The following is a 21,760-nucleotide window of genomic DNA, read 5'->3' on the forward strand; positions in this document are numbered from 1 at the left end:
ATAATAATGAGATAGTTCAAAGACAGAATACTTGTGAAAGTGTGCACTCAAATTAACATTTCTTTTTCCGGTAACAAAGTTCCAGTCATATAAATAGAGAGCTGAATTCATGTTTGAGCTATAGCCTCTGTTCCACTAGCTTCTGTAACGCAGTGCAGTCTCTCATACAACATTTCCTTCATCGGTCTTTGTGAAACAATGAAGTGTGTTCCTGGGGTTTTCTTTCCATATTCTAAGACAAATCAGCATCAACTACAGCACCTGCAATAAGAATTTGAAACCTACGCAATTTTGATTTTGAAAACTAGGAGCGTGACAGCGTGGATACATATGGTGTCTTTAAAGCTCGTGCTTACAACATGGGAACTTAATTTTGAACAAGACAAATCTGGGTCAAATCTGTGCTTTTTCTTGGCTTAAACCAGCGAGTCTTTACACCCGAAATGACAATCAATAACTTATTAGTGACATAATTTTAGAGATTGTGATACAACAAGTTAAAGCATTTATGATGTGTATGGTTGCCAGACAAATTTACTGAGGACTCATATTCAAACAATAACAATGGAGCAGAAATGAATAGGGTTTGCTGCATCACATTGTTTCCTGGATGGAAAAGGTCCAAATGTGTCTGAACATATATTTAGAAAAAGGCTGAATAAATTAAACTCAACAAAACATCCAATTATTAAAAACAATACTTTCCTGGAACATTTTTGCGTTCAAGCATGATAAACTGAAAATAGTGAGATGTTTTTTTCAAATTTCCTTTCTTCTGCTGGAGTTGCAGCAGTGCAATTTTTCTGATTAGAATGAAATGACTTCCAAATTCAGTGTGCAAGTCTGTGTTGTTAATTGAATTATCTTGCTTGCATAGTACCAATTCCATTATTCTTTTCAATTTAGATCAAACTATAATGGAAAGCACTTTTTCCTGGACTCTGCTGCTTATATTTAAAATGCTGCAAAACTTTCGACCATCACAGAACATTAGCTGTTGTCGTCTTTTTTAAATTTGAACATAAGATGAAAAACATAAAGTTTCAGGATTTCATGTTTTTTTGTTTTCTTTTCTTTTCTTTTAATCAGTGTCTTCTCACCTTGCTCTTGAAAGCTATGGAGGGGAGAGAGGAGGAAATACAGGAGCAGAGAAAAGATCAAAACAGATTGAGGCTGATGAAAGAACACACCTGAAGATTTATGACAACAGAAACTGCAGAGGAAAATGAAAGAATAACGAAACAGCAACAAGAATCAGAGGGGCCAGCAGGTGTTGACATTTTGAGTGAGGGCTCTCATGTCACTGTAGTGACCGAGCGAGCAAAAGAAAACAACAAGGGTAATAGTATTGGGTACACACTGGCCTCTGGCAGGCATTATGAAAAGGTCAAGCAACCATGATGGAGGTGTAACATGGGCAGTCAAAGCACAGGCGGACATTGAGAGATTAAGAAAAACAGATTCATAGAAAATGCATTATAGTACAGTAAAGCTCAGGAAGAAAGAAAGAGTAGGAAAGTGCGTGGAAGACAGTGAGGACAGAAAAACATAAAAAAGAGGGTTCTTTGTCAATCTCTGTTTTCATGTGTGATGGCAGCCGGCCAGACAGAAAGAATGTAATACATGTCAGGTGAGCCAAGAATCCGAAAGACTGGAAATCTTCTTCAGCACCCAATTCATTCACTGAAATGGTGTCTTGGAAGACTTTATCCAGCGTTTGTAATATATCCGTGGTTGTTTCACCGGCTCTGGTTCATACAGACTTTATTTGCATTGTCAACTGAATTAGACTTGATTCGCTCTTTTAGATCGAGCAGTTGGGTTCGGTGTAGTAAATGAAGCTTCGGTTATAGTTAGGGTAACAGTTTAAACACAGATCACAGAAGGCTACAACGGAAATTTACAATAACTTTCCCAACAGGCATCAGACATCAATGCAACCTCAGAAAGATGTCGGACATTGTGACGTTAAGCAGATGTTTAGAAGATTTGGGGGTTTTGTTGTCCACTTAACCCTCCGGTCGTGTTCACCTCCCGCCCCTTACTTTAGTGTTCCCGGTCAAAATTGACCGGTCTGTTTTAACTGCTCTTAAATTAGCACAAAAACCATTTTTCACCACCAAATTTTTATTCAACATTCTTTAGCTGTGAACAATGTCTCAAAGTAGTGTTTAACATGAATTTATAGAATTAGACATAAAATAACTGCAGTGAAAATATAAATAGGCACTGAAAATGTATTACAAAATGAACATGTAATGGAAAACATAAATGGAAAACCAAAGATCCTTCTGCATCCCACAGACTTTTTGTAGCCTCATTGTTTGAGCGATATACTCCTGCTAAAATCAACAGACCTATGTAGGATTGGAGGTCTATCAGGTCGATTCCTCTCCAGGTTGGAAGCTGGACTTGATGTCATCCACACGAGATGTAGCATACCGCATCTTTAGATTAGATTAGATTAGATTAGATTAGATTAACTTTATTTATCCCACAATTGGGAAATTCATTTACCACAGCAGAAAATAAACATTTATAGAATAAACATCGGAAATATGGAAATATACAACAAAAATATACACTAATAAATACAATATACACAATACACACGATATGTACATGAAAAAGTGCAAGTTTGCACATAGTCAGGAAGAGCAGGAGTTGTGGAGTCTGACAGCTGCTGGAATGAAGGACGTTGTGATCTGAGCGTCCCAGCGTGATGTTGATGTTTTCCACTCTCGCTCTACTTCCTCTGTCCTGGGTGGATGAAGACCAGAGCAAGTGTCCACTCTTGGACTGGAATGTCTCCTCAGGTGCTTGTTCTTCAGGTGCCTCTCCATCTGTTGACTGGTCAGTCTCCTCAAAGTCTGGATCAAAATCTGTGTTGCCTTCCACTTCCGAGACATCCTCCTCTGTCTCTGGTTCAATTTCAGTGCCCTCTTCATCATGTCCAAAAACCTGGACCAGAACCTCTTCGACAGAGAACCGCTTGGTCAGTTGCCTACTCATTGTGCTCAGAGTAAAAGGAGTGCAAGGCAAACATCAAGCTATATATATATATGGGGTCTGTGTGAAGATGATACATTGATTAGTCTGGAAGGTGCGGTTCACCTGGGGGATAGGAACAGAAGCGTGGGAAATAGATGGGTTCACATCACAGACACCTGTCTAGTCTGTGTGAATCTCTGTTTTCATGTGTGATGGCAGCCGGCCAGACAGAAAGAATGTAATACATGTCAGGTGAGCCAAGAATCCGAAAGACTGGAAATCTTCTTCAGCACCCAATTCATTCACTGAAATGGTGTCTTGGAAGACTTTATCCAGCGTTTGTAATATATCCGTGGTTGTTTCACCGGCTCTGGTTCATACAGACTTTATTTGCATTGTCAACTGAATTAGACTTGATTCGCTCTTTTAGATCGAGCAGTTGGGTTCGGTGTAGTAAATGAAGCTTCGGTTATAGTTAGGGTAACAGTTTAAACACAGATCACAGAAGGCTACAACGGAAATTTACAATAACTTTCCCAACAGGCATCAGACATCAATGCAACCTCAGAAAGATGTCGGACATTGTGACGTTAAGCAGATGTTTAGAAGATTTGGGGGTTTTGTTGTCCACTTAACCCTCCGGTCGTGTTCACCTCCCGCCCCTTACTTTAGTGTTCCCGGTCAAAATTGACCGGTCTGTTTTAACTGCTCTTAAATTAGCACAAAAACCATTTTTCACCACCAAATTTTTATTCAACATTCTTTAGCTGTGAACAATGTCTCAAAGTAGTGTTTAACATGAATTTATAGAATTAGACATAAAATAACTGCAGTGAAAATATAAATAGGCACTGAAAATGTATTACAAAATGAACATGTAATGGAAAACATAAATGGAAAACCAAAGATCCTTCTGCATCCCACAGACTTTTTGTAGCCTCATTGTTTGAGCGATATACTCCTGCTAAAATCAACAGACCTATGTAGGATTGGAGGTCTATCAGGTCGATTCCTCTCCAGGTTGGAAGCTGGACTTGATGTCATCCACACGAGATGTAGCATACCGCATCTTTAGATTAGATTAGATTAGATTAACTTTATTTATCCCACAATTGGGAAATTCATTTACCACAGCAGAAAATAAACATTTATAGAATAAACATCGGAAATATGGAAATATACAACAAAAATATACACTAATAAATACAATATACACAATACACACGATATGTACATGAAAAAGTGCAAGTTTGCACATAGTCAGGAAGAGCAGGAGTTGTGGAGTCTGACAGCTGCTGGAATGAAGGACGTTGTGATCTGAGCGTCCCAGCGTGATGTTGATGTTTTCCACTCTCGCTCTACTTCCTCTGTCCTGGGTGGATGAAGACCAGAGCAAGTGTCCACTCTTGGACTGGAATGTCTCCTCAGGTGCTTGTTCTTCAGGTGCCTCTCCATCTGTTGACTGGTCAGTCTCCTCAAAGTCTGGATCAAAATCTGTGTTGCCTTCCACTTCCGAGACATCCTCCTCTGTCTCTGGTTCAATTTCAGTGCCCTCTTCATCATGTCCAAAAACCTGGACCAGAACCTCTTCGACAGAGAACCGCTTGGTCAGTTGCCTACTCATTGTGCTCAGAGTAAAAGGAGTGCAAGGCAAACATCAAGCTATATATATATATGGGGTCTGTGTGAAGATGATACATTGATTAGTCTGGAAGGTGCGGTTCACCTGGGGGATAGGAACAGAAGCGTGGGAAATAGATGGGTTCACATCACAGACACCTGTCTAGTCTGTGTGAAGATATGATACGTTGTTTCATCAGGAAGTTGGTTCACGTGGGACGATCGGCACATAAGCGCGGGAAAGAGATGTGTACCCGCAAAAGACATTGTTCAGTCTGAAATGAGTCTGAAATGTGTGTGTGAGTGAGTGAGTGAGTGAGTGATGAGTGAGTGAGTGAATGAGTGAGTGAGTTGGGGTGGTCTGTATGGGGATGTTTTCTGTCTGATGGATGAATATAGTCTGGATACCCATTCATTTCCTATGGCGGTCACTTTTGACCGGGAACACCACAGGTGTAACAAGGTTGATTAAAACACTCAAAATTCAATGAAAGAGGTGATCATCACTTTTATATGTTAAAGTGCATGGTGTGGAGGATATCATAAGGCCTTGAGGCAATCAGATGTAAAACACAATATTTATGAGTGTTTTAAGTTGTAAATCGGTCAGATTTGACCCGAACACGACAGGAAGGTTAAATATCCTAATCTGTTGAAAGCCATGTTAGAAAGTCAAACTCAATCTAACATCTAACAAACCAGTGAAACCTCTCAACAATGCTTTGTGCAGTTACATTAAGAAAGCTGACTGGTTGATCCCAGTTCACATGAAAAGAAAAAAACACAGAAATATTGTACTCAAAAAGAAACAGTCACGAGAATGCCACAGAACGACCCCCACTGGCACATTCACTGTCAGAAGTCAAAAAGCGATTAACTTCTCCACGGTGTCTCAGATAAAAGACTCTTGAACATCTCTGAGCCTACAAGTCTTACAATGAATTTCACTGATGTATATCAGGGCTTGTAAGGCACATAAAACACACACAATAAAAGGTCTTGTATGTTTTGACCCTAATGGTTTCTAATATGTCTCTAAATTAATGATCAAAAACATATGAAGCTACTGAGAAAACATAAAGGACAGCTGTTGAACTCCTGATTACTATATTTTACAAAGAGAAACATCAATCTATTCCACAAGTCTACCTGTATTTTACATAATGGATTGTAAGCTGAAATTGCAGTATAGACTATACATTTTCAAATGTAATTTATCCTAAATAAATCATATGTAAAATGAATGAATAAAAAAATCCACCCCACAAAATAATGATTACAGATATATCCTCCAAGCAGTGAATGATTTACTAGTTACAGATTAATGGATTGTATGGTTGAGGTTATCTTTTCTTGTGCATGTCATTCTTTTCTTGTGTGAAGCACATATTAGCATATAGAAAATAATTTCACAAAAGAGCACTTTGCCCAGACTGACAGAGACTGGAGGGTGGAGTGGGACAGATAGGTGGAGGAGAACACAGTGTGAAAGAGACCATTGACAATGACCTTTTTGGTTGTCTTTCTCCTCGCAGTTCACAAGTATGTAATTTTCTGCCTCCAGCTTTTCATGAAAATCAGTCCTGCAGGCACTAATCAAACTTCAGGCTCAGAGGATTTCTTTAAAAATGTGATCTGTAATAAGTGACCTACTGAAATTATGACTACTGACAATAGCTTTTGTAACTGTCATTAGCTAATAAAAACAATTAATAAAGGAATTAATGGAAGCCTACTAATTACAATTTAAGCAACCAAATATTTTTAAACATACATGCCCCCAAAGACCACCACATCTGAATAAGTTGAATAAACAGTTCAATTCACAGAGCATAATGGCGCGAAGAAAATCTTATACAAAAGTTATCTTGCTTTAAATATAAAATATTTAACAGTGCATGCCATTGTAAAGAGGGGGGCATGGTGAGTGTTCGGAGGGCAGAGAATGAGATAAGCATTCAGACATGCTGGTAATCAGACTGCCATTGTATGAGATACCAAACCCAACAATTTTCTGCACTGATGTGCCTGCTAGCCAGCTGAGTTTGTATCTGTGAATGTATGTATGAATGTTTGTATCTGCACATTATAGAAATCAGACTTGCACATGCAAGATATTGTAAATGTAAAAACAAATTGAATTGTGCACCTAGACACTTCGAGGCTGTGGTCTGATCTATGCTATTATCTCTAGCCAAGCAGTAAAACTACCTCTAAGTAGCACATAGTCATTGATTGAATCCACTACCAAATGGGTATATTGATTTGAACTTCCTTTGCATGTGTATCAACAGCGTAATCATATTCCTGTATTTTAGTTTGCTGTTTTCCTTTACTGGCTAAATACAGGTTCAGTGTACTTACACAGAGGTTTGTTCTAACAGTTGCATTGTGGAATACACAGGATTAGTTACATCAGTACATGTATCTAGCCTACATTTTTCATTAAAGCTCCTTTACAGCCATTCAACACTCACAAAGATGCTTTCACTTATTTAAACAGATGAGACATCTTCTGTTAGTTTTGTCACACCTGTTAGGGTGAATCATTTTTTACCTTTCTTATTGGTACATAGGGTTTCATGTCCTCCCAACACACTGTAGCTCCACCCAACATAGCTAATGAGCCAGAATGACTGAAAATACCTGTGTGTTTGAACACTGTGGAAGCCACCAGAAAAAACACATAAAATCCCATGAGTATAATGTAGTGGGTCTGAAATAGCCACATATAGTTCATTATGTTAACAGACACCCCCTCTTTTTCATTTTAATATTTGAACCTTTATTTGAACCCTGACGAACACAGTTTTGCAGAAAGCATTACCTCGTTGCACCAGTAGAGGGTGCTCTAACACCAGTGGGTCCAGCAAACAGTCTCTGCTCTGCTTTGCTCTGCGCATGTGCAGAGAATAAACCTGCCGAGCAGTAGTCGCATGAGCTAAAAGCTCTCGTGTCGTGTGTTTGGATCCACAGGTATGGAAAATGTATTGATTGTACAATTTTGTTCAGTTAAACTATGTAACAACATAAGGCGAAGCCATGAAGTGGGGCTAAGCATTGTAGGATGTTGAAATATGTACTTTATCGTTGTAATTCATTATCGGGCGTTCCCGCCCGCGAAAGGTCGGTTAAACAAGAATGAGTGTATATGTGTGTGTGAGCAGTTCCGACCATAAACGTGGCTGGCTAGAGTTATTGTTTGTCAATACTTTTCTGAAAGTAGTTGGTACGGTATTTACAATGTTGTATGTCTGAAATGTGAACATTAAGCGCATGTGCAGAGAATGAACCTGCCGAGCAGTTGTCGCATGAGCTAACAGCTCTCGTGTAGTGTGTTTGGATCCACAGATCCACAGTTACACCGTAGCTCAGCCGCTCAGTGCCCGCCGCCTGAGTGGCCCATGCTGCCGGACCAGAGACCCCTAGCTCTGGCGCCGGTAACAATAACTACAGGCACTGCATACCCATGACACACCTGGACAGACCTCTACTCAGTACTGTGAGGGCGTGTACATATTGTTCTTAATTGTAATCTCTCTCTTCTGTTAGCTCCAGCACATGGAGTCCGGTGACCTCATGTAATTCAAGGCTACCAGGAAGAACGACAGGCTAGATCGCTAATTAGCTGCTCAGCTCAGCCTCTGTGAGGTCACCCATAGATTTCTGAAGGACGGTTTGAAGCTCAGAGTGGGCTGCTCTAGTGTTGCCACCTTGGCAGTGCCTGACTCCACCTAGCTCCCGGCTAATCCAAAAATAGGCAAAGAGATGTGGTGTCTGTGGAGCCAAGGCTGAGGTGAATGCTGGTTTGTGGCAAGCATAGATTCATCCATCTGTCACTCAAAGCAGCACGCCCTCAATTATGCAAAACTTTAAGCCTTCATAAAATTTAAATTAGTGACCTATAAAAATTCACCCCAGTACAGTTGTCATGAAGGGAGAAATTAACTATAGAGACCAAAACCTGTTTTTTGTACCAGGCTGTAAACATGTTTATTTCTGCTGCAAAGTTGGGTTTGGGGTTGGGATTGACTTGCTTTTGAAGCCAGCCTCAAGTGGCCATTCGAGGAACTGCGATTTTTGACACTTTTGTGTGGGCTTCATTTTTCAGCCCCAGAGGTTGCTGCTTGGTCTTAACTCTTCAACACTAACAATACACTGTTTACAGGCAAGTTTCTTTACTTTGTCTCTTGTTCTCTACGGTGTAATAGAGTGCGGGTCAGACCACATATTTCTGTCCAAAGCCGACCCGAGACAGAGAGTAATATCCGAGCCCAACCCGAACCAAAACATCATTTTAAAATTTTTTGCCAAACCTGGCTGAGTATGCACCCTCTGTGTAATGCTGTTTCACTGGCAGCTGCTGTCAATCAAACACAGACATGTTCCTCCATCCAGCTGAGACAAAGACGAGGAGGAGAGAGCACCTGTAATATTTACCCCAAACCCTTTTTCTTCCTTTAAATAATGAAAAATTGAAAATACATTTAACATGCTGACATCATTTTTGATGACATGACTACATGACTACTGTGCAATTTCCAACCGCCAACGTTTTGACCACAATCATTCCCTAAACTTACCATGTGTTTATAACTGTAACCTTGCCAACAAAGCTCCACAAACAAAACCATGATATTTCCCTAACACTAAGTGGTTTTTGGATCAGAGGCTGACTGCAGAGCAAAACCACTATTGAAGATTGATGTTGAGTGTGTGGAGGGCCATCGTTTTTCTTCCTCTTTTGTTGAATGTTGAATCACATTTAATTTAAAGTTGCATTGCAATCTACTACTGTGAGTTTTTCCTCTTTTCTTAATTTCCTTTAGCTATTTGCAAGGTGCCATGGTAGCCTGTGATGCAAAGTGTGGTGGGGAAAATTCTGAAAGGGAGAGATTCAACTTTTGCATTATTTCATGTGAATCTACAATCAGAGGTTGACATCGGAGGAAAAAATGTAACACAACAAAAACATCGCAGAGAGTTACCAGAAGCTACCAAAAAGTAGAATTCCGCAAATGAAACAAACAAACAAACAAACAAACCAAGTAAAGTGAAACCAAAGCCTGTTTACGCCAAACAGCTTTGGTCGGTTTCGAATGTAACAATTATATTCATGAGTATGGAGAGCAGGATTTGAGCTCTGTAATTAATGGTGGTGTTTTAAACTATAGCTATGTATGTATGCACAAAAGTCAAAACATAGGCTACTGAACTACTGGGCACCGGTAGAGCACGTACCACATGCTTAGTCCTTACAACAGCATCCATGAGTTCGAGTTCGACCTGCGTTCCTTTACTTCATGTCATTCCCTCTCTCTCTCCTTGACTTTCCTGTCTCTCTCTCACTGCACTTATCAAAGTAAAGGCAACCCCCCCCCCAAAAAAAAAAAAAAGTTAAAAAAAAAAAGTTTAGAAAGTCATCCCTTTAGAACCTGTACGATAGCAATTTGCCGGTATGAGTGACAATTATTTCTCTGTATCTCTATTTTCCAGAAATCTGCTGGATAAAGACACATTCTCCAAGTCAGATCCATGTGAGTATGTCGTAGAAGGAGAGTCCTTTCTCCTTCTCTCCCTCTCACTGTGGTTTTTGTATGTTTTTGTGAGTATGTTGCCCTGTGATTTGGGAAATCCTTTTTTTGCTCTGAGTGCAGTGGCTGTTTGTTCATTTTACTGGAGCTAAAACCCTCCCATTGATTTCCCATTTTGAATCTGCCTGCATTTCCCTGATAGTTCTTCTCTTTTTTCTCTTTTCTGGTCCTCATTTTCTGGCTCTTTTTTTTTATTTCCTTTGAAATATTTCATCTATTTTTGTCTTTATCTGGTACTTTTTCACAGTATGCGTGCTCTACACACAAGGTGTGGAAACCAAACAATGGAGAGAGGTGAGTATACACACACACACACACGCACACACACACACACACACACGCACACACACACACCCACACACACCCACACACACACACACACACACACACCACACACTTGCACATGCATATAAAAAGAAGAAAGGACTTATGTCCAATTAAGCTCTTGCTGTGCTCACCATGTGTTTTTTGTAACTGTGTGTATGTGTGTGTGTGTGTATTGGGCAGGAGGCTCCAGTTAAGACATTTTTGACTGCAAACATGCAGTAGCTGCAGTAGTTGGCTTGAACACTTCATTAAAGCTGTTCGGCTATCAATTGTCTGAAAATGCCAGGAAGTATTCTCTAATTGGAGACTTCAACCAACAAAGAAAAGTCCTTGCAATGTAATGATCAATATGTTGACATTTTGGAGACTAACCAGCACACTGGGGAGGCATTAAGGCAGCTCATACTGTGCCTTGTTTGGTTTAGTCCATGCAGCATTACCATCCATTTTCTCTGTTAATCCTCTCACCATTCTGTTTGTCCATTAATCATTTTCTTCTGTAGATGAAATAAGCATTAAATGATATCAAGTGAATAAATTAAATGAGGCACTAACAAGCTGGCTTAGAGATGAAATCTGTACCGTTTCCGACACTAATGTCTTCTCCAGTGGTGAGAAGTAGCGGAAATAATGTCCCAGCTTCAACTAAGTGTTTGTTATGGAAGGTTGTGTGGAAAATGGCCATTTATTTGAAAGAGTCATTGCAAACGCTAATGTGGCAGATGATAACGATATCCTTTTGCTTTTAAATGATAAGATTGGCAACAATCAATCTGTGTAGTTTAGAACTGACTGATGTGCATTAATTACACTGGGTGACATGTCCCATGAACATGGGCACTGTAGTTCATTTTGAGTCAATCCCACACACACCTTCCTGCTACTGTAAATAGTCACTAGAGCAGCTAATGTGTATTAATCCACAACAGAAAGTAGTTCCCAAAAAACACACTACTGCATTTCCCCCTGTTTGAGTAATGTTTGCTTAAACCTACAGTAAAGCATTACAAAGTAATTAAACTATATATTTGCCCCCCCCTTTTAAGGATTTATGTCTTTAGCAGGAAGTAATTGGGTTGGGACTAAGGGCCATGGAAAGGGTAGGAAAGTCAGAAGGTGCTGAGACATGGACTGACACATTGTTAGTTTTGGTCTTTTAATGGGATTTGTTGACAGTAACAAAAATATATATCACCATATCACCATAAATCAAAAGATAAAATAGGACAGTATAATTGTGGGGATAAGAGTTTAGGACACAACAAATTGAAGAGAAAGTGTACATGCATAAGACCCCAAAAGATGATCAACATTTCTCAGTAGCAGAGAATGGAGAAGGACCATGATAAACATCCCGAGCGTGATATTTGCTGGTTTGTGTTGTATGGTTTGTAACTTACTTGATATTTCTATTGCTCGTGCCCCTGTGGCTGTTTTTGTATCCGTGAGTAATTGGAACTCTGAACTTTTGTTTTTCTTTTATGTGAATCTATTTGTAAATGTGTAGTTGTGTATGTTACAGAGTTAATATGATATTTCGGTGCATGCTTATGTACAAGTTCCCATAACAGTATAGACACCTCTGGTGCCAGCCCTTATGTTTGACATCATTATTCATCCCATTGTGCAAATTGTCAGTGCATCCAAGCTTACAGACTCCATCCACCACTGTGGATGGATAATGATTTAATGTAAATCATATGTATTTATATAGTCAGATGACCCTCATCTGCTGCTCGTGTTTTTACCCACTCATAACAGATGGCTGTGTGGGCTTTCATTCAACTGTAGCTGAGAAACTGCGGGGGACTCTGCTATGAGTGTGTGTGTTTGAGAGAAAATGTGTGTGCATATGTGTGTATGCTTAATGTATAAGGCATATGCATATGTAAAGAGCTTGCAATTATAAAACTCTTCTTTGCGCTTCTTACAAAAGGCACTTGTTCTTCTACTTTGACAGCCACCAGTTGTCAGACAGGCTGTTAATCCAATCAAGCAAACAAAACATAATTAATATAATGAGCATTTCAGTTTTACTTTCAAGCCAAATGATACTTCATTCTGTCAGGTTCACTGATTTTGGTCTAAAAATAGAAACGTTTGAACCGGTCCTCTCCTCGCGGAGTTAAAACCATCACATCCACAATCATATTATTAAGATGGGGTGGGTGTTGATGCGGCTCCAGGTGACGCTGTGTGAGTGAGACTGAACACTCCCAAACCTCAGACAGACCAAGCAAAGCCAAACAGGTGACTCACCCGGGACCTCTACATAACATTCCTTGACAGCACCCTCTGGCACAACGGTCAAGCTTGGGTCACATTTTATGTTGATTTCCATCTCCTGCAATCTTTATTGTGGAAGAGATCATGTCTGTAATGTTAATATAGTTGGTGCTCTCTGTGAAGGTCTCGATTAGATGTGAGATCATAAATCTGAGTCATGAGCGCTCTTGCCTTCTTCGTTCCATACGTTCAGTCTCCCCTAGAGTAAAGTGGTCTTAGGGTGATTTTACGGTTGGGATGATTGGAGGGATTTTTCCTGGTCCACAGGCATCTTTCTCTGACACTTGTTTGGTGAAGTGTGGAAGCCATTACGTAACTTGGCTGCAGTTCAGAAAACCAATCTCTTGAGCAGGTAGCTGAACAATTCGACTATTAACATTAAGTACAATACTTTATTTGTTGATCAGTTTCTATGACATCAGGAAATAACCCACAGCAATGTTTACCATGTCCCTGGAAATGTTTACTAGGGACAAGGCTGCGTGACAGAACTGTTTCAGGTGTTATTTTGAGTGCTGCAAACATAACTTGGGAAATTAGAGAATAAAGCAGAAGAAAAAAAATGACAGAGGAAAAGTCCACAACACTGAACTCTCAGAGGAAGTGAAAGAGTCCAGCTCACACAAGAACAGTCCCTGATCCATTCTCCTTTCCTTAAAGTCTAAAGTTTAAGTAGCTCCTTACTGTTTTATTTTTAAATTAAACAGAGAGGCATTAATGAAACCTGTTGAGGAATCTGACAAAGTTCTGTAATTTTGTCTGTAATCTTGAGGGTCAGGTGGGGCAAATTATTATAAGCATGATTTAAGCTACAGATAGACTTTGTTACTAGTTATTTTCACACAGTACACAGTACAGTAATGTGTTTACTTTTACAATTTTAAATTCACTCTCATTATTTTGACATTTGGGAGTCACCTTGTATGCTGCCTTCCTGGGAGTTTGATATCAGTTTGATTTCTCTGTGGGCAGCCTGGTCCTCGATGCGGTAGAGGTGATGGTAGATGGTAACCTCACCAAAAGAGGAGAAATGTGACTGAAATGTTAACCACATGTATGCTAACACTCAGGAGCCACCTCTGCTTTAGTGTTGGAGGGTTCACCAAGGCTAAGCTAGCTGCTGGATGGTCTGTTGCTACATGCATTGAATACAAAAGGTGTGACGTGGTTTCGGAGGATTTAGACTGGTTTAAAGGTACATTTGATGGTGCTGACAGCTGACTGACAAAAGCAATGTACTTGTTGTCATCATGTCCAGTTCCCTGATGAACTGACCTCTGGAAAGACCTACTGTACAGGAAACACTGCTAACACTTTTTAGATCCTCACAGACTTCTTTAGTCTTTATATGATGATGCCTTGCTACTTTCTAGTTCAGGAAATTCAGAAAACACACTACAGACAATAAAAGAATTTGATGGTGTGTTTCATTTATATGGAGGCATGGATCAGATTTTGAATTCTGATCATAATGATTCATCTTGGATTGTTTTAAAAAAAAATATACTCATCATTTTACAGCCCTTCTTTTTGCAATGATTGTGTTTCGACTCAACATTTTGTTTATGTGCCACAGGGGGTCACGTGATCTTCAGTACCGACTGTGTCCACTCCCCAGTGCTGGGCCTGGGAGATTGAAACAAACCTCATAATTTTCTGCTCCATATTTAATTCCAGCACAAACAGAAGCTCAAAGCCAAACTAAGAGTCAGCCAACAAATTACAACTTTCAGCGTACTGCAGCTTGAGTAGCCCACTACATACTGTACATGGGATGTTAAAAGCGAACCCACACCACATACACAACAATGAAAGGCTGTTTATTCGTGATCATGTATATGCTACGCTTTCTTCCAATTTGCTTGTGACATCAGATATACCACATACTGTAGTGCTCTTTGTGACAGCATGTGCTGGCGCCAGTTTGTGTGTGTCTGTGTTTCTGTGCACCATATATTATGTGTACATGTGTCCCGTCCTTATACAATCTCAGCTCTGGATCTAAGTGCTAACAAATTTTGGGATTTATTTTCCCATGAAGCCATGCAACACTTGTCATGTGTGTAGGGAAGAAATGGTTTTCAGCTGGTTGTTTTGCTTGTTCTCCTCCCTCAACAACTAAAGTAGCCTACCCTTAACCCTCTGTCATTCCTGGGGGGGGGGGGGGGGGGGGGGTTCAGTACTCGTGTGTTTCTCTCTTGTTTTTAAACACACCCCCATGCTTTTCGCTGCAGGCAAAACAGAAAAATAGCTCACACCAATTCACACAACCGCCATTTACCACCCTCTGCGAGAACACAGGACTCCACCAAACTCATTATATCGCCACTATGTTACCATCTACTCAACATGGCACAAAGAGAATAAAAATCCATATTCGCCAGAGAACTACAGGACATTCAGATGACACAAATCCCCAGTGGTGGTTCGTGTCTGCTCCGGGGAAGAAGACAATGAAATCTTTGGAAAATGAAACTCACATAGATAATGAAGGATTTGACTCATTTCTCCTGCGCTGCGGCTTTTATTTAACATCATGCTGTCACTCACAGTGTATGTGTGTGTCTAAGTGATTTTTCCTGTGTCTGTGTTTTAAGGACACATGTTCACATTTCAAAATCTGACACTGCGGGTCTCTCTCTCTGTTGTATTTGTTGCTTGCCTGAAGAGTACAGTTTTCCATATGTAGTGTGTGTGTTTGTGTGTGTGTGTACATGTTGCAGGTGCAGGTCAGGGACTTCATTGCAGATTCTCATTAGCCAGCTCCAGAAGCCCAGCAGTATCTAATGAACTCTGCAGCGCTGTATTGTCTCTTCCACTCAGCAGGGAAATCACATTATGGAGCTCATCTTTGCCGTCACCCGTCTCTTTGCTAACATGTGCTCACAGCTTCATCAACACCTCAGGGTCTGTTCAAAAGTCCGGGTGGCTCACAGATTCAACATCAGTGTCCTTTTCTCTACTTTTCTCCCTCGCCGGTGTTACATTTAGATCTTCACATAGAGAAAAATATAACCTTAGAAAGCATAGAGTTCAAAGAGGTGCTCAGCTTTGTGTAACAGAATAGAAGGTGTATGGTTTTATATTGGTTGACTTGTCCTAATTGCCCACAGTGTACTGTATTTGTTGTTTTTACTGTATTGATTGAAAAGGCAAGGTCTGCTCACACATCCACCTACAGTATACCTGACATTATGGGAAAACTAGATCGACTCCTACTTGCAAATAGCTTCCTTAACATTGATTGAAGTTGTACAGTTTGGCAGCTTTCCAATAAAACAGAGCATGTTTGGCTCGAGCACAGTTGTGCATTATTTGAGGTTTTTATCTTTATCGCCGGCTGGAGGCAACCTCAATACAATATAACTCTGATTCCAGTCCGTGTGTGAATTGAATCATCACCCCAGCAGTTGAAACAAAATTAATCAGGGATTAAGATAAATATGAATTCATTAATTCACGTTCAATCTGTGTCAATTAGTTGTATGTACAGTCAGGCAGCCTGGTGTCAAAATCTAATTTCAAGCCATCATTATTTTAGTTTATAATGTGCTCAGATGGCTCATAATTTTGTTGATTAATTTAGAATGAAAACAATTCATTCTAAATAAAGCTGTGTTTAATATGATTGCCTTACAAAGAAAACTTTAAAGGGCCACTCGAGTGACTTTACACATCAAGGCTGAGTAGTCATGGTTAGCACTGCTGTGAAAACAGTTGTAGAATGTCTTCTGTGGCTCTGGAAGAGCTTATTGCAAGTCAACCAAAATAACCAAAATAAGGGACACTACAACTTGTTTTTTTTACAAATGTTTTTTTAGGAAATGTAATTGTTGGCTGGGTTATGTATTTTTTTAAATAAAGATGCTGTCCATCACATCAGAGACTGGGGTTCATATCCACAGTCCTGTCAGTGGTTTAAGCCACAAAAGCACGTAAACTTGTTCAAATCAAAGAAAGATGATGGTTTTGGTAAAATGTAAATAAACATGTCTGAAGTCGCTGGGAACTTCTCTCTGTGTTAAACCAGACCACCGGCCATAAAAACTTTAATAATGCTGTATTCACTACAAGGGGATATTGTATTGCAAGATTAGATATTTTACTGATACATCCAGTATCAACGTAATTTGCAACTTGCCAAATACGTAAAGTAACAACATATCTTTAAATGAATAGAAATAGTGATACGGTCACAGCTACTTTTCCTACAAACATGTTCACTGGTGCATTTAAGTTTGATATAAACATAATTTCTACTAGACGGCGTCAGGGAGCCTACAATAACAATTTCTGGAGTACACATTTAAGCCAGATAGCACTCCAACCTAGAACTACTTGTTGGTCTCTGCACCTCTATGTGCATTGTACTTATAGGAACATGGAAGTAGTGGGGTGGTGAACAGGCCAAGCAAGTTTTTTTCCCCAAAGGTCCATTAACAGCTTGATCTGGCCTTGGCTACAATAACATTTAAGTCCTTTTTACAACTAGAGGAGCACAAAGAGAGTACAGACCTCTGCCAAGGCCGATGTCAAACAACATACAACAGACTTCAGAGAAAAAACTTTAATTCACAATAAATGATCCGGATCTGCCCCAAAATTTTAATGGGCTCTTCCCTGCCCCATGCCCCGTTTCTCCACTAAGTTAAGTGAAAATCGCTTCAGTACTTTTTGCGTAATCCTGCTGTCAAATACACAGACACATGGTGAATACATAAACTCCTTGGCAGAGGTAAAAAGGCACACAAAATCCTGAGAAGTTAGCAGAGAACAAATATGAGGAGAGGTGAAGATTTGTGTGTTGTCCGACCACGTTGGAAGGCACAAGAGTTTATAGCTGCCCTGAACAGCCACACTTGACGGTGGTGTGAAAAAACCTGCTATGACACAGAGGGGAGAGATGCAATAAAAATTCAAATGGAAACTTTACCACAACAATTCTTCAAAGGCATTTTAGACGGACTCAATAGTTTTTGTATACACAAAAAGTGACAGGAGTAATTTTGCAAAGACTGGAAAAATGCAGAGCTTGAGAGAGAAGATTAAAACCGGTGTACTTTCTCACCTCCACACACGGCCAGTCGCTGAGTGAAATGGGCGTGCTTGGTATATCTGAAATCCTTGAGTAAATGCCCAACAATAATAGAGTACATTGTGGCATATTACAATTCACACATTTTGACATCCTCCTTCAATGTCATCTGATGGTATTTTATTTGTTCTTGTACCAAATCAGTGTTAAATATAACTCACTATATCACCAAAAAGTGGATAGGAATCAAATCTTCACTCTTGATGGAGTATTTGATTAAATAAGAGTAATTCCCGGTGGCTGTAAATAATTTATGTAATGTATATACTGTATCTCCTATTTTAAACGAATCAGCTTTTTGTACAGTATAATGTATGCATGTGTTGTTGCTGGGCCTTTGTCAGCCTTTTCTCTGGCATATTTCCCTGCATTTGGCACTTTGGGAGTGAGAATCCCGCTAATTAGGAGGCTTTAATCGCTGCCTTTCTCTTCTTCTCCCTTCCCACTCTTTTCCCACTCCCACTCTCACCCATCCTTTTCTGTCTAAACCCTCCACTCCACTTTTGCCCCCCTTTTCTTACCCTCTTTTTCTCTCTAAGTCGGCTCATGTTGTCTCTCTCTTACTCTCTATGCATTTCCCTCGTCCCTTCCCTCTGTGGGGTTGATCAGTGCGTTTTCCTGCTGTAATTAATATGAGGAGTGAGGATCAAGGAACCAGGAAACACACCCATGGCTTCCTCTGCACAGCAGCAGCTCGTGAAAGCACCTCTATTAATCAGCCCTCTGTCAACTTATGTGTTAATAAGAGAGCGAAGAAAAGGGAGAAAATGTGCATGCAGACAATTATTAACTGTGTTTGTTTTTCAAAGTGTTTTGTTGTCTTGCTTTTCCTTTAATCATCCCTTCTCTCCTGACCTGGGTCTGTCTTTCTCCTTCTATAGTTTGGCAGAACGGAGGTGATAGACAACACCTTAAACCCAGACTTTGTTAGAAAGTACATCTTGGACTACTTTTTTGAGGAGAAGCAGAACCTTCGCTTCGACTTGTGAGTGATTTCCTTTGAAGTTGTACCATCACTGTATCTTCTCCCTGCCCTCTGTCCTCCTTCCCTATAATGCATTGTCCTCTCCCTCTGTTCTGCGCTGATTGAGCCTTACCATTAGTTAGCTCAGTCTGAAGAAACTGACCCTGCACTAAACCCTGCCGCCGTACAGCAATTACCCAAACATAGTTTAGCAACTGAGCAACTCAGCAATTATTTTCCTTTGTAAAAATACAAAAACACTGTTTGAAAATACAAACATTAAAGCATAAATTTAATCTGTGTTGCTTGTCCAAGTATACGTTATCACAATGAAATGAATAACATTTTAACAGCAATTTTATGTATAATATTTTATTATAATAACTAATAGCTTTACCCTGCAATACATGTACAATGATATTGACAAAAGTCAGCAGAGTTGTCACCCTATCACAAACTTTTATCTCTAGCATTGATGTTAGATTATGCTATGTACGTCAGCCAACAAAACCCCCAGTCGTCGGCTAGAGATGGAGAGCCTACTTTTGTTTACTTCTGAATTATTGCAAAAACGTAAGAAATTTAAGTGCCGTGTGAGAATGAAAACCTTGACAAATGGAGCAAAAGTTACTGAGGACGGCTGTTGGGGCATAGAGATGGAGTGGGGATAAAAATCTGGACTTTTTATTTGGACTGGCTCTCCAAAAATCCACCAGGAGACACACCATCGCATACAGCCTGTGTCACACTTTATATGTAGTAAACAGGGGATGAGTTAATTATGATGATTTGTAGAACAATACACGAAATAGGACAAGCGGCACATTAAACTATAGTTCTTTCAATCTTAATTTCAGAGGTTTTTCTCCCTTCATTGGATCTTTTTTATAATAAAATGCTGTAGATGTGAGCTAATCAGAATTTGATTAGTGTATTAGTATTACTGATGAAACAAGAGTGGAAAACGTAGCTATACAACATTATCCTGCCAAATAAACTCAGGCTATGTCTGTTGTCTTCTGCCTACCATTTATTCTGTAAAACATGACTCACCACGAGCTGTGGTCCTGAACGCACTCTGCTCCTCCTGTGTTGTCTGCACAGTTACTACGGAACAACTATTTGAAACATTATGATATTTCCAGATTTATCAGCCACAGTTTTTTTTTTTACTTAATTATTCATGTAAAGCGAGTCACAGATAGTCCACTGCTGCCTCAGTGTTTAAACAATGATAAAGACATACACACATAAGCACTGAGCAGGTAAATGGAGCCATGGGACCGAACTGAACGTAGTTTGCTGGGAGGCAGACATGAGGGAGAGGACAGTCTGCTCCACTGGGCTGATCACAACCACACATCTCCCTCTCTCCCTCTCCCTCTCTCTCTCTCTCTCTCTCTCTCTCTTCTCTCTCTCTCTCTCTCTCTCTCTCTTTCTATTATTATTTTTCACATTGAGCCACCGGCCCAGTAGCCCACTGCTAAAAGCGGCCATGTGAAATTAATGTTGAATAAAAGTTATAAACGTCAAAAAACCCAATGCCACAGCTCACATGATGTATTCATACAATGATTGTGTTTATGGACTCTGTCATCGGCCCTTGCAGCCCAACCACCAGCTCGGCCAACTGGGTCCCGATTGGCCCCTCCATGCCTGATGGGGCCTCCCGATTAGTTTTGTGAGATAGCAGTGATCTTCATATTCATTTAAACCAGTCACAGCTTAAATCAAGCAGTTCCCTCTCCTTTTCTGTCTCTCATTGATGATTTCTCAGTCCAACTGCATCTCTTATGTTAACATTATCATTCTTCCATATGGGCTGCATTATATTGGCTAGCTTGAAGGGTGAACTGCCAGCTTCTAACAAGCGGGACATGCAAAGCATACAGCCTCAGCACTGTATTTTGTTCAGCGCTCTCATGGATGCAGTTAATTTCCATTTGACAAACAAACATTTCCTCAAACCTCTCTCAGCAAAATTCCTCTGCAGCTATACCACCAAATAATATGAAAAGATTTTTGATCATTTGATCATTCTTTTAAATCAATAAGTGGGGAAACACAACACTGTAGTTTGTGCAGCCTGTAATATTTACTGATTTTACTTTTACTTTTGCTCCATTTCTGTCTAATTTGTGCCTGATTGATCTCTAGGCGAACAAGATCTGTCGTTTCATCAGATGTTTAATCTTGGTACATCGCATTTCTCCATTTCCCTCACTTTCATTTCTTTATATTCACATGCAAATCAGACCAGGTCCAGCACTCATTATTATGGAAGAGGAGAAAAGGTTGTTGAACCCATTACCCATGCACTCTGCCTCAAAGATAGTAACATCTGAAAAGATACTAAGATCCTGTCCTCTTGGCTCATTTTGAATTTTATCTCTTTTATCTTTCACAACATCCACTCTTATTATATTGTCAGTTGAAATTCAGCTCGTGCAAATATAATCATAAATCTTGTATTTTCTTTTATTCTTTTATCTCTTATGTTTCTCTGCTCTGATTCCTTTCAATTCATACCCTACTCCTTTTCCACACCCCAGGTGTTTGTGTCACAGAGCGTCCTTAAACCTACAAACACACAAAAACAGCTGAAAAGACAACATGAGAAAGTGTAGTGTACTGGGAGTATATCCTTTCTCCTCCTGCTGATGACAAATCACCAGGGTTGTTTTTAAATTTCTCCTTTAAGAGCGTATCAATCAAAATGTCCTCACTCAGATAAGAGTCTCCTCTGGTGTTTCTGAAGTAAAATGGCTTTGCTGCTTTTGCTTTGTTTCCTTTCAGGTATGATGTGGACTCCAAAAGTCCAGACCTGTCCAAACATGTGAGTGCACGAGCTTATTTTAACCCTGAACCACAGATAAATGGAGG

At 39.9% G+C, this 21,760-nt stretch overlaps 1 protein-coding gene across 3 annotated transcripts in view; it reads left to right on the top strand.

Annotated features, from left to right (window-relative positions):
• The window catches only part of cpne5b (copine Vb), a 122,843-nt gene that overhangs the window by 20,387 nt on the left and 80,696 nt on the right, over positions 1 to 21,760 (top strand). For all 3 annotated transcript variants that reach the window (XM_056405238.1, XM_056405248.1, XM_056405255.1), the window contains 4 exons: positions 10,108 to 10,148; positions 10,453 to 10,499; positions 18,795 to 18,898; positions 21,674 to 21,713. In XM_056405238.1, coding sequence (XP_056261213.1) covers positions 10,108 to 10,148; positions 10,453 to 10,499; positions 18,795 to 18,898; positions 21,674 to 21,713 — 232 coding nt within the window. The remainder of the gene's footprint in view (positions 1 to 10,107; positions 10,149 to 10,452; positions 10,500 to 18,794; positions 18,899 to 21,673; positions 21,714 to 21,760) is intronic.

Source organism: Seriola aureovittata, chromosome 2, assembly GCF_021018895.1.
Source record: "Seriola aureovittata isolate HTS-2021-v1 ecotype China chromosome 2, ASM2101889v1, whole genome shotgun sequence".
In the NCBI taxonomy this organism is placed as follows: domain Eukaryota; kingdom Metazoa; phylum Chordata; class Actinopteri; order Carangiformes; family Carangidae; genus Seriola; species Seriola aureovittata.